Source organism: Cibotium barometz, chromosome 46 (assembly GCF_041138505.1).
Source record: "Cibotium barometz isolate CiBa-2024 chromosome 46, ASM4113850v1, whole genome shotgun sequence".
NCBI classification, from domain to species: Eukaryota; Viridiplantae; Streptophyta; class Polypodiopsida; order Cyatheales; family Cibotiaceae; genus Cibotium; species Cibotium barometz.
In genome coordinates this window covers 40,034,554-40,049,054 of record NC_141091.1, presented here as the reverse complement: position 1 = coordinate 40,049,054, position 14,501 = coordinate 40,034,554, and the positions used below count along the sequence as shown (strand labels likewise).

Genomic DNA, 14,501 nt, shown 5'->3' with positions numbered 1-14,501 from the left:
GCCTTAAATCAAAGCAACACCTAATATGAATATACACATACCTATAGGAGGTTTGGCATTTAAAAAATGCTTTGTTAGACCACCTTACTTACATGTGATGAACAAATGAGCATCCTCCTACCTATACACTATCCAGCGCGCGCGCACACACACACACACACACACACACACACACACACACACACACACACACACATAGACACACACATGTGCACACACACATAGACACACACACGCGCACACACACACACACACATACACACACATTGGATGTGAGGGTCAATGGTTTGTGCATATAATCATGCATTGATTGAGACATGCATACTAACCAATGTCTTCAACTTCCATAGTTCTTTTACCTAGGTGTCATACTCTTGCACTTTATAATAGCACATAGGAGCTTACACATTATTTAGATGGATTCATAGCAACATTTATGAGCTTTACAAAGCTTGTTAGAAAGGATGCTAAACATGTGTATGTGTGTGTGCGTGCGCATGTGTGTTAATATATATATATATATATATATATATATATATATATATATATATATATATCACACACACACACACACACATACACACACACACACACACACACATTTTCATATAGAAAAATACAATACACGAGGTCCTTCTATCCCCTCATTCAATCCCCCTTTTTGGCCCTTTAGTTAATTGTTAATTTTCATCCCAAAACATCCTACACAACTTCTACATCCTCATCATCAACACTGTTTTCTCTCTCCCTTATATTCTTTGCCCATAGCCTTTGCTTGCCTAAACCATCCCCCCTAATAGAGCATCCAATCAATTAGGTCCTTCTACCCCCTCATTCAAACCCCCTTTTGGCCCTTCATCTCAGACGAAAGTGTACCTTGATTTTAGGCATATGTGTTCAGTTGTTGTGGTTTTTGATTTAGTATGTTATATGCATTGCTTGATTGAGTTTGGTGGTGGATGTATGCATGCATCATGATGAGGTGTAGTTTTGACTATATGCATGTCTGTGGCTGAGGGCTTAACATGATGTTGGGTCTATGCATGAAGGATATAGAGTATGGATTTAAGTACATGCATGCTTGATTGATTAAGGTATATGCATTATTTGAATATTGAAAATATAATTGGCGTCTTATCACAGATCCGTGTAGTCGTATTAAGCATCCCAAAAACTCCCAAGGTACACCTATCCCTATTCATTTCTAAAAAGCACATATATACGCCTCTCCTTCATGCGTGCATCAAGGGGGCTCACTATGTATATCTGCATGTGCCCGTGATTTTCTAGGAGTAGAAGCATGTAAAGTATGCTGGCTAGCATTACATTGGGTTTCTCTAACGTACTAGATCCTAGTAAGGCCTTCTCGAAGAGACAAGGACCATGGCATCTTGCTGGTGGCCTCGGGGGGTTCACTATATGTAAACTCTCTATATCAAGTGCGTTCAAGGCCTAATTTAGAAACCCCTTATTTGTAAATTTTTCATGAATAAAACACACCCTTTTACTATTCAATCTATAAATACCCCCTTTAAATGTTACCCTTATGTATGTAAAAAATGTGTTAAAAAGGGACTAAAAAAACCCTTCTATTGAACCCATGTGCTATGCTTGCTTATTTATGAGTGACCCCCCCTCCCCCCCGAGTTGGTGGCAATGCCTCAAGCCCATTGACAAACAGAGACACTACACACTCTCAAGAAAAAAAGGTCCAAATCACCCTTATACCATCTCAATCTATATGACAATGAGTGATGATGCCTATTGACTGAGGGGTACCTACATGGTGGCATGAGTGATGATACCTATTGATTGAAGGGTACATAGGCATATCCATGAGATCCAGCTGTTTCAAGAGTATGTCAGTTGACTATGTAAGTATCCTTAAATCTTCACTTTTACCCATGTTTTTTTCTACATGATATGTTGAATCTCTTCTATTCACTCATATTTTTAACTTTTCTTATGTTTGTTTCTACATGTTTAGATTGCTTAGATGTAAATACACTAAATCTTCACTTCTAACCATTTCGTTTTCTACATGCTAGATATACAACCATTCGCTATCCAACAAGCTACAATATTAGCTATTTTTGAGCATGCAAGTTTTGTGTTTCACTTAAGCAAAATTATGTTTACTCATTTGTTTGGATTATGTTTTAGCTATACATTGATATTTTTTTGCAAGAGTCTAATTTTTCTCTATTTTCTTACTTTTGGTACTTGTGCAATATGTAGAAGAGCTATATATAAGAGTCCACTAACACATAGTTGTTATGCATTCTCCACAAGAGTGTATGCATAAGAGCTATGCATTTTTAAAGAGACTTAGCTATGTATAAAAACATAATGGTTTTTATAGATAAGAGTTTGTGTATAAGTCTATTTCCATAAAGAATAAAGTGTCAGAGTGCTCTTACATATAGTGCTATGCATAAAGTTAATGGAGCTAATTTATAGTTTTTATGCATTATAATATTTTACTATATAGATTACTATATAGTAATTTATTGATTATTGATTGCTATATAGCAGTATTTTACTATAATCTAAAACTACCTTATTTATGGTTTTAGTTTGTCATATTTTCTGATTAGTATTATCCTCTTAACTATGGTTTTTAGTTATGAGGCTGGCTACGGTGAACCCAAGAGTGGAGTTCACTATGAGTGGGTAGAAACTTCTACGTGATGTAATGTTGGACAATCAAGTAGAACTGTGTGGCCTCTATGTGAGATCCATTCCATCACCCTTCCATGTTGTCCTATGTACAATGGCTTCTATGTAAATGTCTCAAGTCTTATATTACCAAGCACAATTATGTTCTCTAGTGTACAAATGTATTATAGGTTGGACAAAGGAGACGAGAAGACCATGAATAGTCACTTATCATATTATTTCAATACCCAAAATGTGTCATGTATACAAGTACAGTAGCTGGCATGAGTTACTAACAACATTTATGGGTTTCTCATGTATAGGTAACTTGCAAGGCTATTATGCTTGATGAGATAATTAATTATGTTTAGTCTCCAACAATAAAGAAGATATTAAAAAAATCTAAAACTGCCTTATTTATGATTTTAGTTTGTCTTTTTTTATTATTAATATTATCCTCTTAACTACAGTTTTTATTTATGAAGTTGGCTACGGTGAACCCAAGAGTGGAGTTCAACATGGATAGTCTATATGGGAGAGAACTAAGTTTTAAAAAAAGAAGCTAATTGCTCAAGTACATTCTACCCAAGAAGCGACTTGCCTGTTGATGTCCACTTTGTTGGAGGATTAGATGTGGCATTGAGGTGAACAATGAGTACCCATCTAGCATCCATGGATGCTTATGGGGACTAAAATTCGGAGGTATGCATACCATTGATGACGAGGAAACAGTGTCAAATGATTAGATGTTCAAATCAATTTGAAAATCTAATCATTCAAGGCCCTGGTATATAATGCATGTTTTTGAATGTGCAGCAAAATGTTGTCCAAATGAGTTTTGACCAAGGTAGACAAACCCCTCTGAACATCCCCTAGCCTTTAAGGTTTGGAAGCCAGTTTCAAAAAAGTGAACTTTTGTATTACACATTTCTTTGCATGGGGTGGACTACCATGGATTGGGTGTATCCCTGTAGGCCAATTACTCATTGTTGGAAAATTGGAAGTTGAGATTTAAGTTGGTAGGGCAACCCCTTTTTGGGGTGCTATTTGAAATGGGGGCTTTGTGCACGTCTTTGAAAGGGCATTAATGTGGGTGGTGAGCTCAAGTGTCTCCAAGTTATATAAAATAAATATACAGATACATATATCTATGCACACATATACCTATGGAGTATATACAAATACACATATACATGTATGTATGTGTATATATATATATATATATATATATGTACATGTATGTATATAGAGTACATCTTTTTTTCTTATGAATTTCTCTTGTATTTTCCTTAAGCAAAAATTTATATTTAGGAATAAATATATTTAACTGTACTTTAAAAAAAAGAGATAGATATCTAGCTATACTCCATCCTTCAAAATGTGCTCGTGAAAGTATGTCTTTGTGCCTTATAGATTTCTCCTAGGTTTCACTTAAGGAAATTTTTTTATAATTTATTTTTTTGGATAAATATTACTCTACACTCCATCCTTTAATTTTCTCTCATGATAGTAAGTCTTTGTGTCTTATGGATTTCTCTTCTATTTCACTTAAGTCATAATTTAATTACTTTTTTTGGGATAATTATTTAACTACACTCCATCCTTTAGTTTGCACTCGTGAAAGTATGTCTTTGTTCCTTATGAATTTGTCTTATGTTTCACTTAAGACAAATTTTACATACTTATTTTGGCTGGATGATTATTTTACTACACTCAGCTCTTTAATTTATACTTGTGAAGGTATGTCTTTGTTCCTTATAGAACTTTCTTGTGTTTCATTTAAGTAAAATTTTGTATACTGGTTTATAATTATCTAACTATATATAGATCCTTTAATTTGCACTCGTGAAAGTACGTCTTTATGTCTTATTGATTTGTCTTGTGTTTCACTTAAGCAAAATTATGTTTACTCATTTGTTTGGATTATTTTTTAACTATACATTGATATTTTTTTTGTAAGAGTCTAGTTTTTCTCTATTTTCTTGCTTCTGGTACTTGTGCAATATGTAGAAGAGCTATATATAAGAGTCCACTAACACATAGTTGTTATGCATTCTCCACAAGAGTGTATGCATAAGAGCTATGCATTTTTAAAGAGACTTAGCTATGTATAAAAACATAATGGTTTTGATAGATAATAGTTTGTGTATAAGTCTATTTCCATAAAGAATAAAGTGTAAGAGTGCTCTTACATATAGGGCTATGCATAAAGTTAATGGAGCTAATTTATAGTTCTTATGCATTATAATATTTTACTATATAGATTACTATATAGTAATTTCTTGATTATTGATTGCTATATAGCAGTATTTTACTATATAGATTGTTGTATAAGAAGGTTTTCCTAAATCAATTATTTTTTACTATATAGATTGTTGTATAAGAAAGTTTTCCTAAATCAATTATTATATAGTGAATGCTTTCATGACTTGCTATATAGCAACTTTTTACTGCATAGTTTACTATATACTGATTTATTGCTAATTTATTTGTTATATATAGTAAATGTTTTCCTAAAAATCACTAATTTGTTTGTTATATATAGTAAATGTTTTCCTAGAATGAAGAAGTAGGAAGTGTTCCATTTTTCCTAGATCCCCACTATTACTAAATATGTTTATTTCTTCTATTTTTTATAGTAAACTATGTAGCAAAATGTTTATTATTATTATTATTATTTTGGCTATATAGGAATGTACACAGCATCTGAATCGATACCACTAGCATGCAGCGGCCAGTGCCACTCGTCTTCGAAAGCATGGAGCTTCTCAACTAGGGGCATGCATTTGTTCGTGGGGGCACGTGTGCCAACGGAGAAAACGACGAACTCTACATGGCCAACATGGCCGAGTCTTGGTGAGCTCAGGGCCGCCGTCGTCCAGGAAGGTTGGCGTGCACTGCAGGAGCAGAAAATAACGGTCACGGGTGGTGGAGCGGACCGAGCAGGCATGTGTGGTAGAGATTGCATTCTACCCCTTATTGGAAAGGGAGTGATATTCACGAGTCGCAGGAAAGACCTGTACAAGGCAGCCACTCCAATGGGCATGCCCCGATGTTAACCCTAGCAATCACCTCATATAACACTTTCAATTGTGAGCCCTCGAGTCTTCTAATTGACCAGCAGAAAAACGCTCCCCATTTGTCTTGTGTCTTTGAGTGTGAGAGTATCGAGAGAGCGCTTTTTCCCAACTTTGAGTTCACCTACTCTCACGTTGAAGCCTCTCACTCTGATTGCGTGACACTCTCACCAGACCATTAAATGTTCCCTCCTTTCCTGAACAAGTCCACAAACTTTCTCGCCCCAGCTTCCCTGCCCTGCCTGAAACCGCCGGCTGCAGTAGGCGCAAGCTCGGTACCATGGGTCGCCCTGCTTTCGGCTGCTTGAATAATCCCCTCATGACGAACACTGCCATCCAAGACTGCGTGCCTCAATTTGGCCACCTGCAGCAGCAAGGTATCGTCAGTCATGTCCTCCATTGCAAATCTTATTGGCATTCGGTAACACAGCACAATTGTAATTATAAGGCCACGATCAGAGCTTATAAGGGGAAACATGGCGCTAGAGCACGATATTATGGTGATCAAAGCTACTCCTTCCACCATTGCTCCAAGCATTATACTACCGGCTACAGTAACGTCATTGCAAAAGATGGGCGCTCGAACAGTACTGTGTACGCTCACAACACTACACCATGGCTAGGCGCACAGCGGTGGAGAAATCCTCTGAAAACTAACAGAAAAGGCTACTATAAGCGTGCGGGGCCTCTGATCCCAAGAGCTCACGGCGTAGGAAACGGCGCCGACGCCGGCGTCGACCAGCAACAGGCGGCGAAAAAGCAGGTTACTGTCGGCAATAATTCGGCCGTTCAGCGACTAAATCCGTCCCTTAAACGCAATCACCCCCTCGAGGAGCAGATCGAGCGGGTGAGGATAATACTACGATAGATTTCCTGAATGGCTGATATGCTGTCTCGTTATGCCACCTCCATACATGAATTCTAACGTGAAACGAACAACTGTGGAATTAGCAGGTTATCTTCAACTGCCGATTTGTTACACTCTTTGCTGTTGCGGGCTCCTTGGCTGGCTCTCTTATCTGCTTTGTCCAGGTACCTCTTAGTACACACTCCACTCCTTGTACTCGTTATTTTGATTATTTCTTCGTCTTCTTAGGATTACAAATTCCACCGGGAACCTTGTGTAGTGCAAAGTAATTGGGTACTGTAGTTGCAAAGTTTGATACCTTGTACAAGGCATTGCACACTGTGATCTAACCTTGCAACTACCCTTTCAAGAGCATGGCAAGTTCTGCATGATCGCCACAATACCAACAGTGGAGGTTTGAAACTCCGGATTTCATCTTCTCGTCCGCGCCGACGCGTCTGTTGTATTACCATTATAGCTCTTTGCAAAGCCGACCTCCGACTCTAACAAAATCTTGCCTTTTCTGTTTGGGTTTTGCAAGGGCGCTGTTTTTGTAACTGAATCCTTCCTTGAGTATTTCCATGCATCCTGTCATGGTATTGACACGGGACACGTCGTTCTTTCACTGGTGGAAGCTATCGGTAAGCACATGCCCTTCTATTTTTTTATAAAAAGATTGAAGTTATAGCTCTTTATGGATCTAGTCTTGCAGCCAATTACGAGCCTTCCTTTCCTCTAGTATATGAACGGTATATGCTAGGTTTGCATGCACTTTGAAGTCTATGACACACCATAATGCTGCTCACAGCTATACACCACCTTGTGTAATGTTTTGTATCCTACATTTTGCTCACACAAAGGGGGTGTATTCATAATCACATCTAAGGATGAGTGATCAAATTCTAGGGATTTGTGAGTGGATATCAAGCAGCAACTTGAAAAGGAGTTTTGTTGTTATTACAATAATCAATAAATCATGAGATAAATACCGGAGATAGACTATCTACAAATCATCCCGGCTTAATTTATAATATAATATCATTTATACACAATCACGAATAAAGTTCAAATTATGCATATTGAGCAAGATGACTCATTTAATCAATGCAAACAATTACCCTCATTTTTAACATAAAAGTGTCAAGCCATACCTACTTACGCAGGTTGTCTGAAACTGTGCAGACATCTTTCTCGTGGGAACAGTACTACTAATATTTGGCATGGGTCTCTATGAGCTATTTGTCAATACTATCGGTACTCGAAAAGACGACGCATCTGCTTCAAAATTCCCGAAAAAGAACTACACAGGGTCTAATTTGTTCGGACTTTTTCGACTTCAGGTGTGCCTGTATTCGTCCCTTTTATAGCTTGTTGTAATCTATCGAGAAGAAGCATGAAGTAGCTAAGTGAATGTAATTAGAGTTGATAAATTGGTTGCCCATATGGTTTCACAAATTCAATTTCTGAGAGTAGCAAGCTACCAAGTCAATCAAACTAAACATTTCTAAGTGTGTAAGGTGAAACAAAATTAGAAGCTTTTCTACTTCTTTGCTAATTCTTTTCTTATCCTCTTGCCTACATAGTAGTAGTGCTACTGGGCTATCCTCAAATATGTGTATCATGTGTGCATGAAATATTCAACATAAGGTATTGATTTATTCGGAAGGAAAACTTTAAAAAAAATCTTAAAGAAATTAAAGAGTAATATTAATTGTTTTAATCATTGTTGAACTCCTTACAGAAAGGGTGTTATTATAAATAGGTAAACACCCCTTAGACTCTTCTTTGAGTAAACACATTAAAACACGTCATACATGTTTGTATATGTATACTAATTAATCACTCGATACTCTTATATTACATTATCATGCCTGACCCGAACATCTCGAGTTCGGACACATTTTCTGGTGTTGGATCTAGCCAATTGATTGGAGGACAAGATTCCTCTTCAAGTGTGCTATAATAGGTGTTAAAATATCTTTTATCTTGCATTTGTATAATCTAGTTTTTTCCAGATAATTTTCCCTAAAGCTTTGTTGGTGACATTTGAACATTTTTTACTACACAACCTATAAAAACTTCTTGTATAACACCTCAAGAGGTTTACAATGATTCTATCGATAGGTTTTAAAATTTTCATGAAGTTATGTCCACTATTATTATTGAATTTGAAAATTTGAGCCACTCCATCTCTTTAGTCACTATGTAATATAATGATATAGAACAATGCTATAAAGTAAGAAGTCCAATGTTAGTATAAAGCTTGCACTTTGTCTGAGAATAAAACTAACAATAAGTCTTTCTTATTTTTTAAAAATCATCATTCAAGATTGAATCATTATAAATTTATTTGTACAAGCTTTAATAAACATAATCTAACCTAAAGTTGCAATGTTTTCACAGGAGCGTCCTTTATGGTTGGAAATTAGATCTCTCCATGACCTAAAGACAAAGCTCGGGCACGTAATTGTAATGATACTTCTTGTAGGCATGTTCGAGAAAAGTAAGAAGGTGCCTGTTAGCACAAGCCTAGGCTTGTTATGCTTCTCTGCATCAATCCTCATGTCTTCTTGGTGTCTCTTTTTCCTCTCCAAGCTACACTCAGTGAAATAAATCATCAAGCTAGCTAATAAAATCACTAGTTGTTGTAATTGCTAAATCGCTTAGAAAATGTAAAGCATAAAGTTATTTGTATACATGATGTCTGAATTTTAGCCAATAACTTTTGAATAGTGATCATTTGTATAAATGTTATACATTTTAGGTTGAAATTCTTTATTGTTGTTCTTTTTATAAGAACTCTCTTCAAAAGTTCTATTGTAATATGTAATTTGGTAATAAAAATCTTATGTTCTTCAATATCTTTCCTTAATATTTTGAATAGAGATTGTTGCATTAAGGTGGGTCTCTCTCTCTCTCTCTCTCTCTCTCTCTCTCTCTCTCTCTTTGTCTTTGTGCATTCTTAATGCATGCACTTGTACCAATTGAGAAGACAATCAAAATTATCAAAGCATGGAGAGAATTGAAAACAATGGTCCATCTATGAGACTATTACACATAAGTAAACATGCATCCACAACATTAAGCTATGAAACTACCCCTCCCCTCCTCCCTCTCCCCCTGTCTCATGGTCATGCCCCCTCTGCAATACCTAAACTCTTGGTAAATCCACATGGAATCCATATGATATATAAATGGCGTATGATGCATGATTGAAAGGATTATAAAGTCACCCACGATGTGAGCGATTTTGAAGAATCATTACTACAAGAAATGTATATGCTCTTAGTTAAGAAAAAAGAGAAGACATTTATATCTATATAACCGCTAAAGCACACCTAGACATCTAACACTATGAGAGATGGTGTTATGAAAATGGAAATTAATAAAATGGTTAAAATGGTATTTTTTATGATGTGTTTCATATATCATGGATATTTATTTTTGATTATCTGTCGCATGGTTAATGACTTACCCCCCAAGATATAGGTCACACTGTGTTGGGTAGATAGTTAGTGGATATAGTATCTGACATGTGTTTTTGATATCAGATCAATGGCAAGCCTAGTGTAGGCGACTTGATGTGGGTTGCACATGTGTGGAAATTTTTATGGCAACATTATATTTATGGGATATTATATTTTTATACAAGATTTATGGGTGTTATTATTTTGGATTTATGTTTGTAGCAAAATGGCGGCTAAGCACATTTATTCATAAGGTTTATTTACCCTTAGTAGGTTCATGGACCAATTTATGTCAAGCTATAGCAAGGTTCATATATAAAAGCTTAGACTTTTCTATTTTTAAGAGCAACACCTTAAGTGGAGTGTAAAAAATATTTTTGGCTCACAAGTAATACAAAAAGATATCTAAATACACTTGCTTGAAAGTGAGCCATCAAGCAAGTGAGGGAGATTTAACCCATTTTGGTGTTGTGCATTCTTTCTTTTTCTTTGTGTATTCTAGCTAGTTGGATATATATTTATGCTATGACTTTGAAGAAGTAATTAGAATGAGAGAGAGAGAGAGAGAGAGAGAGAGAGAGAGAGAGAGAGACACATGGGGATTATTTTGTTGTGTAAGAGAATCATCACTCACTTGTAATACAGTGATAATGAGAGCTAAGGAGAAGTATGAATCTTAAAGCGGTGAAGGATGGACCACCAAATAAATAAGGAGGTGACAAAATTGAAGAGAAAAAGGCCAAATCCAAGGTTTTAATCAAGCCTTGAAAGGTAGAGGCAATTTAATCCATTGGTTATTGTCCAAACATCCATAGGAGGTGGAAAACCATTTATGGTTTCAAAAATCCACTCAAAAATACAAAACCATCTTTCTTTACATTAATCCTCTTCTTAATTGAGGACCATAGATGTGCATAGAACGCTTCAAATCCACTAAAACATGATCAAAAGCTTCCATTTCATCCTCTCTGATAAATCAATGGGTGTAGGCCACTCCAAATTAAAGCCTTTATCCACAAATTCATTAAAAAAAAACCATGGTTTTGAAACTTGCATAATATAAGCTTACAAGCTTTTAAGCTTAAAAAAGCCCATATGAATTATTTTTTACTTTTTAAAAAATCACATGATGAAAAATTTTGTAGCTTCCTTGAGAGTTCCAAAATTTTATTCATATTTTAAAGAAATTTTTGAGCCTTATACTCTATTTTCTAAAAATCATTTTAGCCCTAAATCCCTATAAATGCAAAAATCCTAAAACAATGCAAAAAATTCCCTAAAAATCCAAAAATGCCATAAAATCTCATTTTTGTTAACTTCTCCATTAGTTTGAAGCTCACTTTATGTGCAAAGTTGCTCACAATTAGTGTGCTTGAGTGATGGTCTCTCCATTATCAAATTCTGACATCCATTGAATTCTGGTGCATCCTCTACAATGCCTACAAATCTTTATTTTTCAATGGTCAAACAACACACTGAAGAAACTTGGTCGTGGGTAGAAGTTGGTGCATGCCTCTCGGGCTCTCTCTCAGAGACACACATACAAAGTTACACATGCAAAGAGCTTGTAACTTCTCTATTCATCATTAACAAAATGAGACTCTTACATATGTTTTATTAATAGTTCCATGCCCTTTCACATCTTGGGCGGACACATGCATTACCTTACAATATTCCCCCTTAATGTGAGTGTCCGCATATAAGGAAGGATGTGCTTATATAAGAAAGAGATGCACCCCATTTTCCTCTAGTTAAGGTTTATGGTGCTTCACTTGCCTAAACTACTTGTTGCTATAGATATATAATCATGCAATATGAGCTCTATGTACAAAAATATATGCATACATAGCTTGAATCATTTATCAACTTAATGCATTATGCATAAGCTATTAAGCATTAATGTATATGATTAATGCATTATTGCATATGCTTAAGCATTATGCATAATGTATTATGGTTTTTGCATAACCATAATATATATACATAATGCATAATGCATTATGCATTATGAATAATGCATAATGCATAATTCATAATGCAATAAGTATATGTAATAATGCTTAAGCATTAATATATATGCAGCAATATGCATATGTATTAATGCTTAAGCACATGCTTAATGCATTATTCATAATGCAATAAGTATATGTAGTAATGCTTAAGCATTAATATATATGCATAATGCAATATGCATATGTATTAATGCTTAAGCACATGCTTAATGCATTATGCATAATGTAATAATCTATTAAGCATTAATACATATGCTTAATGCATTATTACATATGTTTAATACATAAAAATAATGCATAATGCAATAGGCTTAATGCATTAAGCATAATGCATAATGCATTAAGCTTAATACATAATGCATAGGAATTAATACATAATGCATTAAGCTTAATACATAATGCATAAGAGAGCATACAAGAATACAAGAGAGAAAATAAGAATACAAGAGAACAAGAAATACATTTGAGGTGAGGCTCTAACCCTAGCAATTAGTGAACTTTCAAAAAATAAAAGATTAAAGAAAACAAAGAAGATAAGGATATAGTACATACCTTGATATGGCTTACTTGTGATCCTTGTGGAGGGAGGCCTTTCTTCCTTAAATGAATGGAGAAGAGGGTTTGTTGTTGAAGGGTTTAGGGTTGTTAAGGTGAGAAAAGGGTTTTCTTGCGAGAAGGGCTCGTGAAGGTGAGAAGGGGGTTTCCTTGTGAAGGTAAGGGATGGCTTGTGAAGGGTGAAGAGGAGAAGGGATTGTGTTGCTTATGAAGAAAGAAGAGGAGAAGGGCTTGTGAAGGTGAGGGAAGGCTTGTTAAGGGAGAAGAGGAGAAAGGCTTGTGAATGGCAAGGGAGGGCTTGTGTTGGGAGAAAAGAAGAAGGGAGCTTAGGAAGCCATAGCCATAGCCTGTCACATGTGCGAATGCATGCAAAAGAACATATGACTCCTGAAACCAAAAACACGCGTGAGGGAGGTATCCGATATCTGATTTTTTTCCCAATACACAGCTATTGGCATGGCTATCGCTGCCGTGGGGGTATAGTCACGTACTGGAGTAATAGGAAGGTAATTTAGTTAAAGTACCTTGGATCTTGGCGACAAAGAATGAGGAGAAGAGAGTGAAGGATCAAATTTCCTCCTTTTTCACCCCTACACATGTCATGAATTATTTAAAAGGGGAATTCACATAAATAAAGAAGAAAGGAGCAACACACACACACACACACATTGGACGTGAGGGTCAATGGTTTGTGCATATAGTCATGCATTGATTGAGACATGCATACTAACCAATGTCTTCAACTTCCATAGTTCTTTTACCTAGGTGTCATACTCTTGCACTTTATACTAACACATAGGAGCTTACACATTATTTAGATGTTGGATTCATAGCAACATTTATGAGCTTTACAAAGCTTGTAGAAAGGATGCTAAACATGTGTATGTGTGTGTGTGTGTGTGTCAATCTCTCTCTCTCTCTCTCTCTCTCTCTCTCTCTCACACACACACACACACACACACACACACACACACACGCACACGCACACACGCACACACGTAGGCACACACACACACACACATTTTTATATAGAAAAATACAATACACGAGGTCCTTCTACCCCCTCATTCAAACCCCCTTTTTGGCCCTTTAGTTAATTGTTAATTTTCATCCCAAAACATCCTACATAACTTCTACATCCTCATCACTCATCATCAACACTGTTTTCTCTCTCCCTTATATTCTCTGCCATAGCCTTTGCTTGCGTGAACCATCCCCCCTAGTAGAGCATCCAATAAATCTAGGTCCTTCTACCCCCTCATTAAAACCCCTGTTTGGCCCTTCATCTCTCGGACGAAAGTGTATCTTGATTTTAGGCATATGTGTTCAGTTGTTGTGGTTTTTGATTTAGTATGTTATATGCATTGCTTGATTGAGTTTAGTGGTGGATGTATGCATGCATCATGATGGAGTGTAGTTTTGACTATATGCATGTCTGGTTGAGGGCTGAACATGATGTTGGATCTATGCATGAAGGATATAGAGTATGGATTTAAGTACATGCATGCTTGATTGATTAAGGTATATGCATTATTTGAATATTGAAAATATAATTGGCATCTTATCACAGATCAGTGCAGTCGTATTAAGCATCCCAAAAACTCCCAAGGTACACCTATCCCTATTCATTTCTAGAAAGCACATATATACACCTCTCCTTCATGCTTGGGGGCTCACTATGTATATCTGCATGTGCCCATGATTTTCTAGGAGTAGAAGCATGTAAAGTATATGCTGGCTAGCATTACATTGGGTTACTCTGACATACTAGATCCTAGTAAGGCCTTCTCGCAAGAGACAAGGACCATGACATCTTGCTAGTGGCCTTAGGGGGTTCATTATATGTAAACTCTCTATATCAAGTACGTTTTCAAGGCCTAATTTA

The 14,501-nt window shown here is 36.1% G+C and overlaps 1 protein-coding gene across 1 annotated transcript; it reads left to right on the top strand.

The window, feature by feature from the left end:
- Positions 1-5,892: 5,892 nt before the first annotated feature.
- LOC147612212 (uncharacterized) lies at positions 5,893-9,314 on the top strand. Its single transcript, XM_086784280.1, has 5 exons — positions 5,893-6,582; positions 6,690-6,767; positions 7,124-7,223; positions 7,765-7,922; positions 8,986-9,314. Exons 1-5 carry the CDS (start codon positions 6,016-6,018, stop codon positions 9,193-9,195), a joined length of 1,113 nt encoding a protein of 370 aa, XP_086640406.1. The 5' UTR covers positions 5,893-6,015; the 3' UTR covers positions 9,196-9,314.
- Positions 9,315-14,501: the final 5,187 nt, after the last annotated feature.